Source organism: Rhinolophus sinicus, chromosome 16, assembly GCF_057876585.1.
Source record: "Rhinolophus sinicus isolate RSI-liver-muscle chromosome 16, RSI-T2T, whole genome shotgun sequence".
Taxonomy (NCBI): domain Eukaryota; kingdom Metazoa; phylum Chordata; class Mammalia; order Chiroptera; family Rhinolophidae; genus Rhinolophus; species Rhinolophus sinicus.
The window spans coordinates 173,700,257-173,722,297 of record NC_142516.1 but is presented as its reverse complement, the minus strand read 5'-3'; the positions used below and the strand labels follow the sequence as shown (position 1 = coordinate 173,722,297).

The 22,041-nt window shown below is 36.5% G+C and overlaps 1 protein-coding gene across 7 annotated transcripts in view; it reads right to left on the bottom strand.

The window, feature by feature from the left end:
- Positions 1-22,041, bottom strand: part of PCDH9 (protocadherin 9) — a 918,924-nt gene that overhangs the window by 27,191 nt on the left and 869,692 nt on the right. For 6 of the 7 annotated variants that reach the window (XM_074329354.2, XM_019712377.3, XM_074329353.2 and 3 more), the window contains one exon: positions 19,071-21,290. The exons of the other annotated variant lie outside the window; for it this stretch is intronic. In XM_074329354.2, coding sequence (XP_074185455.1) covers positions 20,917-21,290 — 374 coding nt within the window. In that variant the 3' untranslated portion in view covers positions 19,071-20,916. Of the gene's footprint in view, positions 1-19,070; positions 21,291-22,041 lie in introns of those variants that run through there. 7 annotated transcript variants of the gene reach the window in all.

The window sequence follows — 22,041 nt, the reverse complement described above, 5'->3', positions numbered from 1 at the left end:
TCAAGGAACTTAGTGAGAACTTCAACAAAGAGATAGCAGCATAAAAAAGGACATAGAATCCATAAAAAAGAACCAGTTAGAAATGCAGAATACAATAACTAAAATGAAGAATGCACTAGAAGGAATCACCAGAAGACTAGATGAAGCAGAGGAATTAATCAGTGATTTGGAAGACAAGGTAGCATAAAACACCCAATAGGAAGAACAGCAAAAAAAAAAGAGGATAGTTTAAGAGACACCTTTTAGTGTAACAACATTCATATCATAGGGGCACCAAAAGGAGAAGAGAGAAAGCAAGGGATTGAGAACCTATTTGAAGTAATAGTGACTAAAATCTTTCCTAACCTGGTGAAGGAAATAGACATACAAGTCCAGGAAGTGCGGAGAGTCCCAAACTAGATGAATCCAAACAGGCCCACACCAAGACACATTATAACTAGAATGGCAAGGGTTGAAGACAAAGAGAGAATCCTAAAAGCAGAAAGAGAAAGTCAGCTAGCAATTTATAAGGGAACTCCCATAAAATTCTCAGCTGATTTCTCAACACAAACTGTGCAGGCTAGAATGGACTGGCACAAAATATGCAAAGTGATGAAAAGCAAGGACCTATAAAAAAGATTCCCCAGCAAAACTATCATTTAGAATCTAAGGACAGATAAAGAGTTTCTCAGACAAGGAAAAGTTAAAAGAGTTCAGCATCACCAAACCCGTGTTACAGGGAATGTTAGGGGGACTTCTTTAAGATTAAAAGAGGAAAAAAAAACAAAATTATGAATAATAAAATTGTAATGTCTATCAACAATTACTTTCAATGTAAATGAATTAAATGCTCCACTCAAAAGACATAGGAGGGATGAATGGACAAGAAAACTATATCCTTGCATATGCTGCCTATAAGAGACTCACTTCAGATTGAAAGACATACAGATGGAAAGTAAAGGGATGGAAAAAATGTTTTTTCGTGAAAATGGAAATTAAAAAATCACATACACGCAGAAAAAAGCTGTGGTAACAATGCTTATACCAGACAAAATAGACTTTAAAACAAAGGCTATAACAAGAGACAAAGAAGGACCCAATAACCCCACTTCAGGGTATTTATCTGAAGAAACCTAAATGCTACTTTGAGGGACATGTGCATCCATATATTCATCGCAGCATTGTTTACAATGGCCAAGATGTGGAGGCAGCCTGGGTGTCTATCAATGGATGAATGGATAAAGAGAAGGTGGTACATACATACACTAGAATATTGTTCAGCCAAGGAAGGGAATGTGTTCTTGCCATCTATGGCGACATGGATGTACCTGGGGGGTATTGTTTGAGTGAACAAGTCAGACAGCAAAAGACAGATGCAATGTGATTTTACTTAAATGTGGAATCTAAAGAACAAAATGAACAAACAAACCAGAAACAAACTCATAGATACAGAGAACATTTCGATGGTTGCCAGATGAGATGGAGGTTGGAGGTGAGAGCAAAAGGGAAAAAGATTAAGAAATACAACTGGTTGTTACAAATTATTTATGGGGATGCAAGGTATACATTAAGGAATATAGTCAATGATATTGCATTAACTATGCATTGTGTCAAATGGGTACTAGACTTTTTGGATGATAGAAGGGAGGGGCTTGAGGAGCAGGGTGAAAAGGATGAAGGGATTAAAAAGTACAAACTGATAGTTACCAAATAGTCTTAGGCATGTAAAGTAAAGCACAGGAAATATAGTCAATAACATGGTAATAACTGTGTATAGTGTCAGGTGGGTACTAGTCTAGTTGGGGAGATCACTTCTTTTACAAATGTCTAACCACTATGCTATACACCTAAAATTAATATAAAGCAATACTGAATGTCAACTGTAATTTATAAAAAAAAAATTACAAAGGAGGGAAAAGGGGAAGGAGAATAAGAGATCTAAATTTCCAGGTGTAAAACAAGAAAGTCATGGGGATGTAATGTACAGCATAGGGAACATAGTCAATAATATTGTGATAGCATAGTACGGTGTCAGCTGGTTGCTGAATTTACCATGGTGATCACTTCTTTAGGTCCATAAATGTTGAATAACTATGATGTACACCTGAAAATAATATGATATGTTAGGTTAGCTATATTTTAATAAAAATCTTTTAAAAAATAAACTAAAACAAATTGAAAAAAGAAAAAAAGAAACGGAAAGAACAAAAAGCAGTCCAAGAGGTTACCCGGAAGATTTTGCCTTCAGTGCAGTTGATTAGAACTCTGTTACATATCCAGTCCTATACCCGAGACTAGTCTCACCTTCAGAGAGATAAAGCAAACCTCTTCTATTGCTGAACAAAATCAGGTGACTAGAAACAAGGAAGAAATTAGGAAATAACTTTGGTATATAATTCTATGAGGATCTGAGAAAAAAAAAGAGTGTTTTAAAAACACAATCATAGATCCAATCTAATCAGTTCTTAAATCTCTTTAGAAGCAAAAGAAAACATAAACTAATTATGATTGAATTTGGTCCAGGGCCAAACATTATAAATTTTAATATGTAAGTCTATCGCAAATACCATATATTAGACATATATTCTAAAACAAAAGAAAAGCTTTTCTTCTTGCACCATATTTTATATGTACTCTAATTTAATTTAATTAACATGTCATAGAATTGTGGCTTGATTCCATTGTGCAGCAAGAAGTTCAAAATTTATTGACCTAGTTCAGCTTCAGTAATAAAAGGACCATATGTGCAGTCAATTTAACAAAAATAATACGAGAACATATTTCTGTAACAGAAGAGAAGTTTTTATACCTGGAATTGTCAAAAAGACACTTAGCATGTTTAAAGTTATGACAATAAGACAAGTTTGTTGAGAGCTAGATAGTCTGCCTTTAGAAAATTGAATATATGGGAACTATGAAGCAAATCATGCACAGAAAATGTAACAGCAAGTTTTGTCTAGATTTTGAGTCTGCTCAATAGCAGTTTTGTCTGCTATTTTTAGCAATATCCTGTAAATAGAAAGAACACAGCAATCTAAAGCAAAATACAAAAATATTTTTTTCTCTTTTTTGAGTAAAAATGTTTAAAATGTCAGTATTTCATATTCATAAGTCAAAACATATTTTATGTATATAGGATATATTTCTTAATTTTAATTAAATACATATGATACATAAAATCTAAGATAACTATGGTAATGCAGAATTATTCTCAAATGCTTGCGTAATTAATATGATTAAGTAAGCAATGGTACTTTAATAACTTTGTATTAATAAACATTTTCTTTTAAATAAAATAATCTTCACTTGATTGCCTATTTTTCTAGTTCACTTTTGGATATTAAAGCTATAAGGTAGTTAGTAATTATAGATAATTTTTCAATATGTCATATGCAATTAAACATAAAAGGTAAGAATACATTTCACAGGAATTGGTGTGGTATAGCTTTCTACTAATGTTAATAGCAATGAACATTTAAATAATCAATATCATAAAGATAAGATATAGTATTAATTATCTAAAGAAAATTTATTGTACAAATAGAAGGTAATGACTGTATTTTGGTTGGTGGATAAAAAATATGTTTTCTAATAAAAATGTAGAAATTGCACTGGAACAAAAGTGTGATTATTCAGTTAAAATTATTAGGGAAAGGTTTTTCACCTCAGCATGTATAAAACTAGCAATAAGAACAGTGCTCTAACAAATATGTTTTGCTGAAAAGAAAAGAAGAAAAAGAAAGAAAGAAAGAAAGAAAGAAAGAAAGAAAGAAAGAAAGAAAGAAAAAAAGAAAGAGAAAGAAAGAAAGAAAGAAAGAAAGAGAAAAAAAGAAAGAGAAAGAAAGAAAGAAAGAAAGAAAGAAAGAAAGAAAGAAAGAAAGAAAGAAAGAAAGAAAGAAAGAAAGAAAGAAAAAAGAAAAGCTAAGCTGAGTCTGTTGTGTAAGTATCTACATCAAGTCAGGCTCCCAAGAATAGCTGCTTAGAATTTTCTAGCATCATAGCTAATGCTTGGAATTTGCTTGCATTGATGGCTTTTCATTGATTCCCTTCCAATGGCTACAGCCTACTGTTGCCTTTTGCCTGGCCTATCTCTACTTCATGTCATGACCCACAGAGTCCCTGGAGTGACCTTTCCCCTTTTCATCACTAGTGCCACTGGCTTGACCAGGAAACCAGGCCTGACATTCCTAACTCTCTGTGCTTTTGAATTGTCAAGGAAAACCAGGGTGTGCTGTAGATGCTACTCTCAATGTACAAAGTTCCACCAGTGGCAAGTCACCATAATTTTATATTTTCCTACAAAATTGAAGTTAAAAAAAGAAAAAAGAAAAGAAAAGGAAAGAAAAGTAAAGAAGGGGAGAGGGAAGACCTAGGTCATAATGGAAGTGAGTCATAAGAAAGAGCTTCTTTTTATTCTGTCAATAATCATATTTAAATTTGAAAGGACAATTTGTTTACAATCAATACTGTGTTGATCCATACTGTGTCAAAAAGATTTGTATATAAGCAAGAGATTGGCTGTGGAAAAAAATGTAATGTGGTATCCAAGCATTGGGGATTAGAGGGGAAAAAAAAATCAATAAGGTAAAGAGGCTTTTGAGTCTTCTAGCAAACATGCATAATTATCATATAACTCTTTCAGAAAAATGATACAGATTTTTAACATTCAATATGGAAGCAAACTTTTGGAGATTAACCTATTTAAGAGTTCAGGGATGCTTGTCTATGTAAAGTAGTTTAATCTCTACTATGCACATAAATCCAGTGCTTTCACTTCCCAAATTCTTAGGCCAAAGCAATTTCTCTTTTGCTAATACAAAACTGACATAACCCAAGCCCCCAATCCTATCTGATTACAGAAAATATGTCTTTCACAGATTACCTTCCGTACTGTTTCTGAGGATTTCCCCAAAATGCTTCCCTAGTACAACAAATTAATCCAGGTTGCCTCTTGTCATGTCTTCATGCACTGTCCTTCTAGAACTTTTTTTTTTTTTTTTTGGTACCTCTTGTCTCTCAATTGCTTCTCTGAATGTTGCCTGTTTCCAGACAAGGGAATGATTCTACACTATTTTTGCACAGCACAGTTAATACCAGTTTGCAATATGTAATACAACTTTGCTAAACTTCAATTATAACATCATGAACTGTAATGCACCTTAAAAATGGATATCATCCTATCATTTCACTGATATATGGAACCTAAAAAAAACAAAGTAAATGAACAAACAAAACAGAAACAAACTCATAGATACAGAGAAAAACTGATACTTGCCAGATAGGAGGGAAGTCAGAGGTATGGGTGAAAAAAGGTGGAAGGGATTAAGCAGTACAAATTGGCAGTGATAAAACAATCATGGGATGTAAAATACAGCACAGGGAATATAGTCAATAATATTTAATAACTATGATGGTGTCAGGTAAGTATTAGACTTATTGAGGGGATCACTTTGTAAGTTATATAAATGATAACCACTATGCTGCACACCTGAAATTAATATACTATTTAATGTAAACTGAAATTGAAAAATATACAAAAATAAAGTAAAATAAAAAATAGGTGTCGTGGGGGAGACCCTGCTCGCTGCGCCACTTGTCGTGTGGGGGACCCTGCTCGCTGCGCCATTTGTCGTGCGGGGAGGCCTGCGGGGGTCTCTGCTCCCGCTCCCCACATAAGAACGCAGGATATGGTGAGGCCAAAAAGGAACACCCATGGAGCCATAGGTAGGGGAGTCATACCACTATATTCTCTCTGGCGGCACTATACTCTCACTGAAGGCTGGATCCACACTGTCCGCAAACCGCCATCCACGCTTGCCAGCCCAGCCGCCATCTTCTTGCTAGCCCCCGTTCTTTCTCTCTTTCCTCCTTCTCCCTGCTAGCGTAGCCACAGCAATTATATTAGTGGCCAATGGCTCACTGGTTACAGCTGACGGCCAACTAGCCACAGCTGATGGCCATGCAATCACAGTTGTCCATTTACTACCTGAGCCAGCACCTTTCTATGTGAGGCCGAGAGCCTGGAAACTGCTTTCTGGGGCTCTGTCCCCACAATAGGTATCAGATAACATAGTCTTAGAATGAAGCAGTCTTCATTTCTAGGATCATCCATTTTCTTGAATCATTTTTTTGTAGGGTTAACTTTTCTCCTCATTCTTGAAGTTAAATTACCACTTTTTTTGGTGAGTGCACGTGTGTGTGTGCATGTGTATGCATGTGTGAGTGTGTTTGGGGTTAGGGAGGTGGATAGGGGGAGGATGAATAAGCATTGTCGTAATCTCCTTCAGGTCTGAGCCCTAATGACATCCTAACAACTTCACCTGATTGCCTTTATTTAGACTTCATCCCTGGTTTAAGATTGCCTCACATCTGCATGAGCCAATGTTGCTTTGAAGTTGACCTGACAAGAATAAGAGTATTTCCCAAGCATAATTTCAATGTCCAACCTGAAGTACAAAGACTCTTTATAAACCCCTTATTTGCCATTTTGTTGATGTCAATAATTTCAAAATCTAGATTCCACTTTGAGCAATAGAAGAAACTCTCGGAAATTTAAAGTAGCAGTTTATCTCCACTGCATCAGCATTACTGCTTCTACATATGAGAGCACTGAGTAAGTGAAAATTACTGTCTCTTATGGAATATCTTTTACTATTTCAAATAAAATGCACCTTTTAAGAATGACTGATGACTCATAATTCAGTATTTAGTGCATAAAACTTTGAACAACTGCATTTGAGTATAGTTTTTTTTTCATATTCACAGCCCAACCATTTTATTTTATAGTGCCATATAGTAATGGCAGCATAATTCTTAAGTAGTTCATATGGAATTTGAAAATTTGAAATGATTTTGAATTATTTATACTATAATACAAAGTTGAAGAAAGATAAACCAAAAAAGAACTTTGAGCAGAAGATTTTAAACTTCAAGTTGGAATAAACTCATCTAATGTCTGCTTTATCGTCATGTTAAAAAAAAAATCTCCAATGAATAATTACACTTATAAAAAACAGACTTAACTTTGAGTCTCTATTTTCTGCTTTGATTTATAGATATTTATTTTCCAAACCTACATTAAACGCCTTCATAAATATACCCCACTTATCATGTTGCAAAGTGTTATACAAGTTTGAAGAAGTGTTACTTACAGGCCATTTAATCAAACCTATATCTGATGTATATATCTTTTAAAAGTTCTCACAAATAATTGGCATATTTATAGCAAGTATTTAGTTTGCCACTTCTAGAAGCAGAAGAGTTTTATTCATATTTCACACTACGCATTCATTAAATACCTTCCATATCATAAGTCCTATATGAGATGTTTATTCCACAGGGCTAATAAGTCAATCTCTTCCTTCAATTGTTTCCCATCTAGTGGCAGTGGTTAACAAATAAATTGACAATTATAATTTAATGTGATACGACATTGATGAGGCACTAAAAGAATGCTCAGGAGGGGCACCTGGGCAAGGGAAAAAACAATCAGTTTCTCTATAGCACTTCCTACTAAGGAGTGAGCCCTTTTGCTTCTGCCTTTCTTGTGTCAGTTATACCTTGGCAAAGGCAGTGAAGTCTAAATTAGCTTCTACCAAAATTATGTCTTCTTTCCCCCAGAGAAAAAAAAGAAAAAAACAACAACAAAACAAAACAACCTTAAAACACATAGTATATCAGAGAAGAAGAAAGCAGAACAGTCCTCCTAAATTGGTTTAGTAATACCTTTAAGTCCTTTGTAATACCTTGTAATACCTCTATAAGGAGCACTTGGATTGTCTTCCAAGTTCTCTTAATAGCACCTGTGTGCTTGCAAAGACTCAAAACATTTCACTTTGTATAGGACCTTACAATTAGATTGCAGTCATGAATTGATTCCAGAAACACTTATTGATTCCACAAACATTTATAGAACCCCTACTATGCCAAAGACTCAGTGAATACAATGGTGAATAACAGAGATATAATGTTGTTCTCAAGGAGTTTAAAGTCTAATGAGGGACATTGGAGAATAAATAGACAAAATGCAGTGTAAGTGCTACAATAAGGCAATAGCATCTGGTTACTTGGGAGCCGTCAAAAAAAGTCTTTTTAAAGGAAGTTGTAATGCAGGAACTCAGCTTCCGCTCCCCGCACAAGAACACAGGATATGGTGAGGCCAAAAAGGAACAACGACAGAGCCATAAATACGGAGTTCATACCACCATATTCTCCATGGTGGCTGGTCGAGACACAAACTCAAACATCGGCCAGTAGCCCCACGCAGGGTCTTCCTGTACCAGTCTCATAGGCATCTGGGCGAAACACAGGAAGTACGATCCATACGATCTGCACCATCGTCAGTCCATGTTTGCTAACCGCACTTGCTAGCTGCAATCCGTTCTTGTTAATGTAGCCATGGCAGTTATATTAGTGGCTAATGGCTAACTGGTTACAGCCGATAGCCAACTAATTACCACTGATGGCCATCTGCTACCCAAGCCATCACCTTTCCACGTGAGGTCGAGAGCCTGGAAACTGCTCTCTGGGATTCTGTCTCTACAGAAGTCATAGTTTTATTTCTGACCTGAAGAGTGAGAAGGAGTTAGCTACTCTAAGGGAGAAAACAAAAAGAAAGAATATACCAGAAGAGTGAAGAATACACACAAAGGCCCAAAACCACACACACACACACACACACAAAAAAAGCATGGTGTTTTCAAGAAACTTGAAGGAGTTCAATTTAGCTAGATCATGGACAGATCCAATGTTTTGGGGTAGCTTGAGAAGAGGCGGGTCAAGTAATCACAGCGCTGTGCTTGCTGGAGTCAGCAGGCTATTTTAAGACGTATGGACTTTTAGACTGAGAGTAATAGAGAAACATTGAACAGTTTTAACCCAGAGTGATATGATCAGATTTCATTTTAGACAAAATATACTGACTACTTGTGGAGAATAGATTTCTAGGACTTCAAATCAAGAAGCAGATAAGTACGTATTAGAGCTTACTACCCCCACCACGGTGTCTGTTTCGGCTCCAGTTTAAGCAATCCCCCAAATTTGCTCAGCACCAACTAACTCCCAGGTCCTCAGTGCGTTTAGTGGTTTAGTGGAGTTAGTAATTTTTCATGGTTTAGTGGAAGGGCTGTCATACACCCCTTAACATCCTAACATGATCAGCTTTCCTGACCACTCCTGTGAGGGTTGTTCTTACACACCTCCATCCTACCAACTATAGCAAGACCCACAGCTGCTCTGGTGTCCAGGCACACAGAGGCTCTCATTCTTTCTCCACTTCCAGATGCAGACATCCTGGAGGCATGAGATCTGACTTCCCTAGAAGCTGCATGAAGATACTGAGTGGAACTGAGTTTGAGATGTTTCTGGGGTATTTCATTGGCCAATTTTTTATGTAGATCTGGATCTGTTATATAGGAAAAAAAGCTGGACTATATTTGTAAATCTAGGTCACTCATAATTGAACTATTGGCATGAATGGGATCACCTAGAGTATTCAGAGTAAGAGAAGACAGAAACTTGAGGGAAAACTAATATACAAAACATAGGAAAGGGAGGAAATATTCAAGATGGAGGAGTTAACAATGTGCCTGCTTCCCTCCATGAACATATTAAAATCACAACGAGAGAACCATCAACCATAGAAAAATCAACCTACAGAACCATCTAAAGTATGGCTGAACAGAAGTTTCATAAGTAAGGATACAAAGAGGAAGCCACATTGAGACTGGTAGGAGGAGTGGAGATGCAAAACGGGTTGCCCCAAACCTCTGTGTGGCAGTTATGAATCAGGAGGGATATCTCAACCATGGAGATTCCTCTTGAGGAACTAGACTCACACTGGCCACCCCAGATCCGGGTACTGATGCCAACAAGAAGGGCACCCACAATATCTGGCTGTGACCAGCAGTGGGGATTCCAACCAGACCACCCAGGTGAACTAGAAGACTGCAGGAAATCCACACATCCTCTTAAATGACCCACGCACAGACTCTCTCACCCCCAGGCACTCACCCTGGACTACAGTGGAGGGACGGTGACTCAGGAGGCATTGAACGCATCTGGGGGGTCAGGCTGAGGTGTGTGGCTCCAGGGCAGGGCTAAAGGGCAGCTCTCCCATGTGACTGGCAGGTGGCCATAACTTTTCCTGTGGTGAGCCCACCCCCACATGGCCAAATCTGAATCTGATTGGTCTGGTGAGATTTGCTGCTCCATCTGCTGACTCACTGGGAATCCGCCCTACCCAACTTCCCTAACACCAAAGGCACTTTCTCGTGAGCACACAGCCCTGCCCACAAAGCACTCTTCCTTGGAAAATTATCAGAGTTCAATAGCACCAGGTCAGCGGCGACTACCCTCAGTGTGCTCTGAGACTTTTGCTGAGTAGCATCAGGCTCAGCACTAGCACCAAACCAGAGTTCACATTAACCTGGTGACCATAACTCTTCCCACTCTAGTGACTCCCTGGATCCTGCCTTACCCAAGTTGTATATGTCACAAGTCTTTATCAGTGGCTAAATCTTAATGAAGCTGCCAGGTAGCGGCAGGTCTTGGGGTGTCCTGTTATTTTGTGGAGCTAACCCAGGCTTGGTACCGGTAGTAGCCATCCTCAGTTCACAGTGTGTCCTTTCCTATGTGCCTCCAACTTTAACACAGGCAGCAAACAGCTGCAGATAGCTTTATAACTACTACCACGTAGTTCCCAGCCAGTCACAGGCAGTGGGTGACCTGGGCCGGTACCAAAGCCCCTCCCAAGAGGCCCTAGAACCAACATACTTCGAAGTGGGCTTCAGACCACAGCAGAGCACCACCCAATAAGCCCTACAAATGGCACACAGAAAGGGCGGTTTCAAAAGACACCAGAGATCATTGGGGCGAATGACATTTAGTGAGGTAAGCTGCCTACACAGCAGCCCATAAGCTGTGCATGTGGTCAAACCCAGAGCCTGTCAGCCTGAGAGTCCATCCTACCCACTGATGTGCAATAGCAATCAAGACTCAAACAAGAGGGCACACACAACAAATACAAAGGACACTCCTGGAGCACCTGGAATAGGTGACAAGGGAAACTGTGCCAGGACCCCACAGGATACCTACTATATAAGGCCACCAGGCTAAGACTGGGGAATATAGCAGACCTACATAAAACATAGAAATAAACAGAGAGACAGCCAAAATGTAGAAATAAATATATTCCCAAATGAAAAAAAAAGTAGAAAACTCCAGAAAAAGAACTAAACAAAATGGAGGCAAGCAACCTATCAGTACAGAATTCAAAACAATGGTTATGGAGATGCTCAAGGAACTTAGTGAGAACTTCAACAAAGAGATAGCAGCATAAAAAGGGACACAGAAACCATAAAAAAAGAACCAGTCAGAAATGAAGAATACAATAACTAAAATGATTAATGTATTAGAAAGAATCACCAGCAGACTAGGTGAAGCAGAGTATTGAATCAGTGATTTGCAAGACAAGGTAGCATAAAACCCCCAATTACAACAGAAGAAAGAAAGAAAGAAAGAAAGAGAGAGAGAGAGAGAGAGAGAGAGAGAGAGAGAGAGAGAGAGAGAAGGAAGGAAGGAAGGAAGGAAGGAAGGAAGGAAGGAAGGAAGGAAGGAAGGAAGGAAGGAAGGAAGGAAAGAGAGAGAGAGAGAGAAAGAAAGAAAGAAAGAAAGAAAGAAAGAAAGAAAGAAAGAAAGAAAGAAAGAAAGAAAGAAAGAAAGAAAGAAAAGAAAGAAAGAATACAAAACAATGAGGATCATTTAAGAGACCTCTGGGACAACATTAAGTGTAACAACATTCACATCACAGGGGTTCCAGAAGGAGAAGAGATAATACAATGGACTGAGAACCTATTTGAAGAAATAATGACTGAAAACTTTCCTAACTAAACATACAAGTCCAGAAAGCACAGAGTCCTAAACAAGATGAAGCTGAACAGGCTCACACCAAGACACATTATAAGTATAATGGCAAAGGTTAAAGACAAAGAAAGAATCCTAAAAGCAGAAAGAGAAAGGCAATTAATTACTTATAGGGGAATTCCCTTATGAGGGATTTTGTGCCAATCCATTTTGTGTTCCAGAAGCAATTAGCACAAAATATTCAAAATGATAAAAAACAAGGACCTACAACCAAGATTATTCTACCCAACCAAGCTATCATTTAGAGTTCCTTGATTCAAAAATAAAGGAGTATAATGCTCTAAGAAGATGTGAATTTCTGCTAAGAGATTGCATGCAATAAAGGCTAAGAGGTGCCATTTAGATTTAAGTAAAATTTTAGGTAAGAGAATTTAAAAAACTTAGCAAGAGAAATTTTGTTGCAGTGGTTAGAGTTGAAAAAAAAAAAGGAGTGTGTTTATGGATTGGTGATACACTATGAAGATAGTGAAGTGGATAAAACAGATGAGACAGAAAAATATGACTGGAAAGAAGCTTTCCTATTTATCTATCATTTCTTGTTTGTTTCAGATTAGAGAGACTTGAACATTTTAAAATGCTTATGAAAAGGCATAAGCTTATGAGCATATTAAAAGAAAGAGGTTCAACACATAGAAAATAGGAAATAATTTCTGATCAGTTAACAAACCAACTACCCTGGGCCATAAATGGCCCACCGATTCATTGATTTGTTTAAAGCTCATAACGTATTCTAGAGATAAATTTCCCACAAATTATGTGATTTAGATTTCACTTGAAAATTTGGAAGATTTGGCAAATTTTGGGTCCAATATTTCATACGGAAATAGCTATGATGACCAAATAATCACCATTACCTCTTTCAAAAGAAGTTAAGTATAGGTGTTTGCTCGATATATTTATCCATACTGAGCAGGCCTCTGTAAGTGTTTAAATTTGTACAGGCTGAACTGTAGAATAACAATAGAATAATATATAAAACCTAAAAGAGTTGGAAGATATGGATTCAAAAAAACTAAAGAATTGTAACAGAATTTAAGAAAATAAAAAACAAGGGGATATAGCTAAGTTTCTATCTATTTTGGTAAAAAGTTCAAGAAGTTCTTGACTAACAGCATCTCTGCTCTCCGGAGTCCTGGCAAGATATTCTTTGAGAATAGAGGGTAATTCATTACTGAAAATCTTGATGATAATAGTTTGTAGGACCAGTACTAAAGAAAAATGCATGCATGATATTCAGCGTAATTAACATATTTAATTATTTTTGTGATTGGAAAAGGTTTTAAATAAAGTATTACTGCAAATAATGATAATAATAATAAATGCATTTATGGAGCACTTATGGTATTCCAGGCACTACTCTAACCTCTATAAGTGAAACACCCCATATAATCTTCACAATCAGCCTATAAAGTGATTTTACTCTCCCCATTTTACTTCATTAAAAGATGATTGTGCCAATTATATAAATGCCAGGTTTTATACTGCAAAATGGAAATTTCTCAATTTGATGAGATTTAGAACCATTATCTCCTTTAACTATTTCTACCTAAGGAGGATTAATAAGCTAAATCTCCTTATCTTCATTTCATTATTAATTTTAATAAATATTGAAATATTGTAAGGAACTTCACTACCACTAAATATTGCTGAAGGCATCAGCTGTGAACTAAATAGTTAAGTATTTCACCTTGTACTATCTAAGTTTAAATTAATTCATGAGCCCCTAGAATGCATAACCAAAGCAATGACTTCTCCAGTGATATTTCATCTGCACTGGGTAGTTTAAATGCCATCCCCCTGGGAAATGAGTATCTGTGGTAGATGAACTTCCTGCTTAAAATTCTGAGATTGTGTAAGTTACATGCCATATTAGCACATAAAATACTTATGAGTTATTACTAATAAATACTAAAAATAACATGCAATGGTCTATACAACTATTTATCTTTATATCTATGGCTATAAATGATAAAACATGCAAAGATTTCCAGGTTGAATATTTTAAAGGAAATGCCTGTGTTTTCTTTCTCAAGAAGTTTGATATTGCTGGGTTTCTCATACTGATTAGTGTGTGCACGTAAAGAAATAGGTATTCCCTATGCATCCCATTTTCAATTATTCACATGTGCAATTATGTCATACAAGTAAAGGTCAAAATATGAAAGAGAAATAAAAAGTTACCACACACAAGTGGTTTAATGGAGTGATGGCTTATTGAATGATATAGTAGCATCACTAAACTACTATTAACTGATTGTGTATAGTTAATACTTTATGTCATTTGTTATTGCACTATGGTATTAAAGAGGGCACTGTAAGATTGGGAACTACAGGGAGGTGACATTTAAACTCTATGGCAGGCCTTTCCATGGGGAAAAGGGGGGACTAACAAAGTACTACTACATGGAATGACCTTAACATTATAAGCACACTCATTTATTTCATATCTGTCGTATGGAATTCTTGTTTGTCAAATTAAGAGGTACTTCTCCATTGGGACCCTAAGGCAATGTAGAAGTAAGAACAGTTGATTAAAATCGGTGATGCAGGAAGAGAGGGCACTTTTGCTTTGACGCTTAACATATAGCTTTCTCCATGACACGCAGGGATTCCCTTCTCCTCTCCACGTGAGCACAAACCCCCCCTTGATGTCAAAGGGAGCTGCATTTCCCTAACGGGAAGAAAACAGGCTTGCTGAAATTAATTATCAGACTGTTTTTGGCCTCACTTAACTGCCTTGATTAGTGGCAGTGGAAGCCTAACATGCAGCTCACTTTGTTCCTCACCTGATTTTCCAAGATAGGGAACAGAGGCAAATGCTAAAAGCGAACAGGTATGAGCTGTGAATAAATACACCTACAGCACCTAAACAGAATTCAGCGACTTTATTTAGCAGCAAGGACTTTAGCTAGATTTCCCAGCAAAGCAGTTTAGGCTGCATTCACTCTCAACTTGTGTGTCACTTTGTTATTTTGTCCCAACGCAAGGCTAAATGGCACAATTGTTACACATTGTCATGCAGGGTCTCTAGTCCTGCTCCCTGCACAAGAACACAGGACATGGTGAAGCGAAAAAAGGAACACCCACGGAGCCACAGATAGGGGAGTCATACCACTGTATTCTCGCTGGTGGCTGGGTTGGAGACACAGGAAGCAAGAACCACAGGATCCGCAACCTGACGTCCACTTCTCTGCCAACCAACCTCACTTGCTAACTGCAATCCGCTGTTGCTAACTTAGCCACATCTGTTATATCAGTGGCTAGTGGCTAACGGGTAATAGCTGATGACCAACTAGTCACAGCTGATTGCTATCTACTACCCGAGTCAGCACCTTTCCATGTGAGGTCGAGAGCCTGGAAACTGCTCTCTGGGACTCTGTCCCACACACATTTAATAAATAAAATATTCAAATCAATATATAAATATGTTACCCACTGGGTAAACCAAACTCTATGTGGAAGGGGCATATTTATTTCAGAACAAGTTAACAAATCATTTTATTGCTGTTGTATCTCTGTGTGTGTGTGTGTGTGTGTGTGTGTGTGTGTGTGTGTGTGTGAGTTTTAAAGGGCAACTTATTATTCAGTCTGAGACTGAAACAGTGCTTGATCCTTTCACAGGCGGTCATATTTTGCATAGTGGTTAAGAGCCCAGCCTCCACAGTTGGACCAGTGGTTTGGCACTGTTCTTGCTCCTTCTAGGATCTAGAGTAGGTTCATTTAAACACCCTGCATCGCAGTTACCTCTTGTATAATATGGTGATGCAAACAGCACATACCTAAAAAAAAAGTACATGAGAAAATTAAGTGTTTATGCATATAAATCCTTAGAACTGTGCTGAATACAGAGTAAGTGATATATAAGTATAATTATAATTATTAATTAATGCATAAGAAAAAACTCACTAGAGGGTATTAATATGCTGTAGAAACACAAAGGACAGAAAATAAGTTTCCCACATATTTGAGTTTTGGTCTGACAATTGTGCATTTAGGTAGATTTCGCCATGAAACTATACTCTTGTCCATGATGTATATGGGAGGCCTCCAGGTGAGCTAGTCTGAATATCTCTGGGCCTGATTTAAGCTCGGATTATTTGTACTATTTTTTGAGACAATCTCAGCCAAAGGTAAATAATTTTAAAACGACTCTACATCAGTTGTCATATTATGAAAGTTAACTAAAGTCCACCCAACCCACGTACACTAGGCAGTAAAGATTTTAACAATATCTCATAACTCTGTCATTTGCAGGGACAGGGGTCCTTTAGATCTTGAACAGAATTTTATTAAGAATTCCTTTAAAAAGGGGGTGAGGGTAGAGAATGAGGACACATTTTGAAGCTGGATATTAAGGGATTATGGTTCTCCTGTCTCTGGCAGTTGAGTGAATTATTTTCTCATCTTGAAACTAGACTTTTCTAGGAAAAGCAGTCTTTTCCATAGTGCAAAGAGGAAAATTAGACGGTGATGGAAAACCCGGTGATGAGCGGTGTGAGGACCAGCATAGATGCTATCATTATGATGTTTTGCAAAGGGTAGAACTTGTAAGCAAGATTCATGATTTACACAAACTATTACTCAAAACAAAGCAAAACTTTGAAAAAATAAGCCTATTTAAACATTTTTAATGGTCCATTTGTTATCAGACTTTCAATAAAATCTCAAAGATAGAATGTGATCCACTGAAATTTAAAAACCTATTTTATTTAATTTACTGGTAAACGGAGTGTTTCTCTTCGTTTGCTTTTTTGTTTGTTTGTTTGTTTTTCTCTTTTGTTCCCAATAATCCAAAAGACAAAATATGACCATTCTTGGAAAATATAGAATCAGTGACATGAATTTATGAATACATATAAAATACAGACACACATATTCCCTTTGACCCAATTTCCTGTTTTTTTTGTTTGTTTGTCTGAAATTTTTCTGTCAGTTTTATTTTTCTGTATTATCTGTTTTTCGGGGGCGGGGGGGTGGAATCTAAAACTTGTCTGTGGAAGAAAGAAGGAGTTTAAAATGATAGCTGCTATAAGTTCAGCATTTTCCTTAGGCTGATGGCCTCCAAGTAGCATGTCTGTGGTGAGGTGGACAGCACTGGGGTGAATTCAGCAGAGGGGAGGGAAGCTTGTGCAGTAACCTCAAGTCATGAAGTATCAAGAAACAATAACCTATAAAAGCCGTGACCACATACCACAGTTTAAAATTTATACTATGAATGAACTAATGTGAACGAAATATCATAGTGATAGTCACTAAGAGAATAATTTTACTCTTTTTCAACAGTGAAAATCCTGATTGATATCTACTAAAATGTATACTAGTAGTTGTGAAAGAGGAAAACAGTATATAGAGAATTCATTATGGAATCACTGTGCCTTTAAGAACACAGAGAGAATTTGAAAGCAATCTCTTTCAAAAGAACCAATGAAGGAGTTTCCTTTAGGGAGAGAAGATCAGCTCTGTTTAAAACAAAGCAGAACAATGAAGCATTTTTAGGTTGGCAACACCGCTCCTCCTTTTCCTAGTTTGGTTTGCCCTCTTAAGAAGTAACACACTGGCATTCATATTAGAATTGAAACTGACAAGGCATTCCTTTCATCCCTTGCTGCCAAAACTCCTCACTACTAATAATTAGCCATTCCTGGCACCTATCCAAGGGAGTTTAATAAATACTAGAATGGCTTCTGGGCCTCAGCTGCATTTCTAGTGTTAGCTAAGGAATGATGGGGGGTTGGGAGCACCACTCCATGCTGAATGAGATTTGCTGAATAGCATCAGAGCAACAAAATGAGTACTCCGTTGTCTATTAATGAATGACCATTGTGTAAATGTATATTTTATGTTAGTGTATGTGTAGAAATGCTCATTCAAATTGGTCATAGTCAACTTTATAAAGTTTATTTATACCTGTTTTAGAAAACAGGTTAGTGTATATCACTGTGATATTTGATAATCCCTCTAAAAAAAGTCATTTTTTAAATACATTTCACATAGGTGTGCTTTCCCAGGATTTCCAGATAAATGACGGTTCGTGATTTTCAATGTCTAAACAATGATGATATTTAAGAAATAGTCATTATAAATGCATTATTTTATTTATGTGATCAGTGAATTCTTCAGTACGGTTTGTGATGTTATCAATCCTAAATTTTCACAGAGCATATAACTGAATGCCTTGACAAGAGCAGCTATTTCTATTCCACTCTTTGTTCAAAGGAAAAAAATATGAGATGAATTATTTTAGTTTTTCTCATCCTTTATTCTTCAAGGCAGAGGCGAATGACTTATCTGATTGCTAAAAAAAAATAAAAATGGAGAAAGGAACTGTATAGGCATGCATTTTGTTGTTGTTGTTGTTGATTTGTTTGTGTTTTCCAGAATGACCTCTTTTTAAGATTATTTCGTTCTTTGTGTCCTGGGGCAGGTTCCTGTGAAGGACAGGGTAATGGTGCTATAGGTACACATCAGAATAATGGATAAATCTGGCTTATTCAGAGGTGAAAGTCACGGTATCATGTACAGCCGCTGTTCCAAGCACGTATCTTTACCTCCACGTCTCTATCTCCTGAGTCTTATTTCTGAACTCTTTAAAAGCTCTAGAGGAAGAACCAGCCTGCTTATTTAGCCTACAACACAACTGATCCAGTCGCTCCATGGTGAATACAAATGGCATATGTATGAGTGAGTCTTGACAGCTTTCTGTGCCTATTTTCCTAATCTGAAAGAACATATAGATGAAGTTTGGGCCTTTGTCTCAAGCCCTTAATCCCAAAATGGTCCTTTCCTGCCATAACCAACAGTGAAATATGTGAGAGTTTGTTTTATGAAATCTTATTGAAGACACTAAGAGTCAAGGAGATAATCTTACTAACTAACCAGTTCTACCTGCCTAGTTTCTGACTTGGAATTTCACTTTGATGAAACTTGCATGAATCTTTCTGAGAAAGTGAACCAGTCTTCTCCATGAATTTCCCTAGTAAATGATTTACTAGACCATTAGGGGAATTTTACTCTAACGTGTAGCCATATTTTCAGAACATAGGTATTAAATCCCTAACAAGTCTTCCTTCATTTCTAATTAAAAGTTAAGTTTTATCAACATATATTTATCCAAAAATTAGAGTAGAAATCATCACTTCGGATGTTGACCAAGAATTAACACATTACAATCAGGAATTCAGAACATTTATTGCAAGAGCTGAATAATTGTAAATAACGTAGAACTGGCAAAGCAGTAACAAGGATAATTGTTTAGATATTTATTCTGTCGAAGTCATCAAACACCCCTCACAAACCGACAAAAATGTACTGCGATAAGCAATGCACCCCTACCCATTATTTTCCATTATGCTGTGAAAAAATGTGAACTGCTATTTACAAAGTAATTTCATTTTTGGTAAGAACAAATTAACTATCAGATTAGCAAACCTTTTTTTTTTTTTTACTTTTTATTTTTTTAACTTTTAAACTGATGTTGAACTGTGGCATTAAGATAACTTTCACTTCTTTCAATAAAGACATTTTTTTTTTGCATGCTATTTATTTGTTTAAATCATCTGTCATGCCTTAACAAAAACCTCCTAAGAATGTTCGAATTTGGATTTGTTTTGCACGTGCAACTGAGATCTTATTAACATTAGTTGTCACTCTGTTGGCTTGACCTAAGTGACGAGATGCTGGTACCTGCCAGGCATTGACCAACTATGATAACAAACAGTTAAACAGCAATAATTAGAGATTTATCCCTTTTTTCCCCAACTACCCTACCTGGAGAATGTTCTGTTACATCATGAAGGCACAACACATTAAATATTTTGTGGCTATGGTCTAACACTTGTGTTACAACAACATTATTGTATATGAGGATCAACACAAACTGCCATTTCAACAAAGTTGTAGACACACATTTGCCCAATTGAAACTATTTTTGAATAGTAATTTTTTCTTTAATATATGTAATTTTGATACATTAGTTTTTCATGATTGACAAGTACATGATATTATATCACCTTCTGAAGGATAACACTTTCCCATTACTCTCTCACTTAATGCTACTAATTAAGTGATTTGCTTTTGCCTACTTTGAAAATAAGGATGTCAAGAAAATCGGTTCTGAATTTCCAAGCTTTTGCAGAAGTCCTTTTTTTATATAAAGTTTCACATTTTCTTTATTTTACACAGAATCCCAGCATTATAAGCTATAATAAAAGAAGAAAGATTCCAGAACCTGTTTTTAAACGCAAATATTTGAGATCCTTTGAACAATGTGTGTCAAGACAGAATGCTAACGCAGAACACCTCACTAAAAAGAAACAACAAAATAAAGACAAAGAGGCAAGTAAACGAAAAAAAGCAAAGAAAGGAAGCAACCATAAAACACAGAATTATGCTACAACATTTTTTAGGTGAACGTTATAAGTACACAAAAGTTGTTAATAATAACTTGCTTCTATTTACAAATACTTTAACACTGACTTACAAGTGTCCACTAATGTTGTTAACAGCACAATAGGTTTAATGCTCATCTTTTTAAGTTTCGTTTGAAGTATAATGTCAAGTATAGTAGTCCCAACACAAATCGGTGACAAAAAGAGCACAATTTTCTAACTGGATATGTTTGTCAGTCACTCTAATCCACGGGACTTTCTTACTCTCCAAATGCATATTCTATTATTCATAGCAGCAGTCCAGGGTCAAACTAAAACACTATTTAAAAATAAAAAACAAAGAAAAAAGAAAAAAAAAGGTATTTTCACAATGGAGAGACCTCTGAAGAATAATCAATTCTAGTAAACAAGATCACATGGCTAGTAGAACTATCTTTTCTCTTATGTTGTAAAACATTGTATCCTCCATAGTGCTAACACAAAGTTATGAATATCCCTGCTATAAGGGGCATAGTTGTAGAGATCTACCGAATACATAAAGCTCTGACACACACAGTATTAGCATGTCTATTTAGATTAAAGTTATTAGTTCCCATACAGCGTTTTTTTGTTTTTGTTTTTTGTTTTTTTAGAGTTGGTGCTCCTTCGGACTCTCAATAGCACCTCCTGCTTGCTTGTACGACTTCAGATTGGCCAGAGGAATGTCTGTCATGTGGCTGCCATTGTTGAAATGGCCTTCATTGGTGCCATACTGCTTACGGTCATTGAACTGGTTCCTGTTGCTATCTTCTTTCCAGGCTCTGGTCAGAGTGTGCCCATTCACAAGCTTGTCCTTCTTGACCCATTCTTTCTGGGGTGCAAAGGTTGAAAGAGGGGATTTAGGGTGTTGATATGGACCCAAGCCTGGAGGCATCCAGCAATTATCCGAGTGACCCAAAACCAAGCACTCTTGAGTGCACATCTCTGTAGCTTCAGCTAATCCACGTGGACCCAGAGGCCCATCTGCAGAGAATAAGAGACAGAGAAAATAAGAAAAGAAAGTGATTAGAATTTTCGTTTGAAATTACCTCCTAGAGGAAAAGTGCACTGGTGGTCTCATTTGTTCATGAAAAGTATAGTGTTAAATAATTCAAAGATATTTTCCCCCATCCTTTTAAGAATAACATACAAGGAATCAAATTTCTTGTGGAGGCAAAAATTATGCATTTTCTTCCTTAAGTCTTTGTTTACATCCAGAAAAATAGGCAGAAAAATAAGTAAGTAAATAGATATATACATAGACAGACAGATGTGGGTAAATAATATGGACTACAATGTATCATTTCTGATCAACTCTTTCTATACCAAATGTATTATTACTAATTTAAGTCCTAATTCTTAACAAAAAGCTCATATTTATGAGAAATAAAAAAAATTATGTGAAATGTTGAGAATATGTAAATGCTACAACTCCATGAAAACAAATTGAAAGACATATTAAAAATACATACTCTAAATGACTATATAAAATATTGTTTCCCATGTTAATATTTGTTGTTTAATATATGGACTCATATAAAGATAATTTTACATTTTAAAAAAATAAATAATCATTTTAAAGAATATTTTAACTACAGTATATGAATAACAGCACACCTGGTCTGTGGGAAGTATTGTGAAATTGAAGTACATAAAGAAACCATTTGCATTCAAAGACAGTATTTCGTTCCTTCTAAGCTTAACTTATTTCTGAGACTTGTAATATATAAAACTA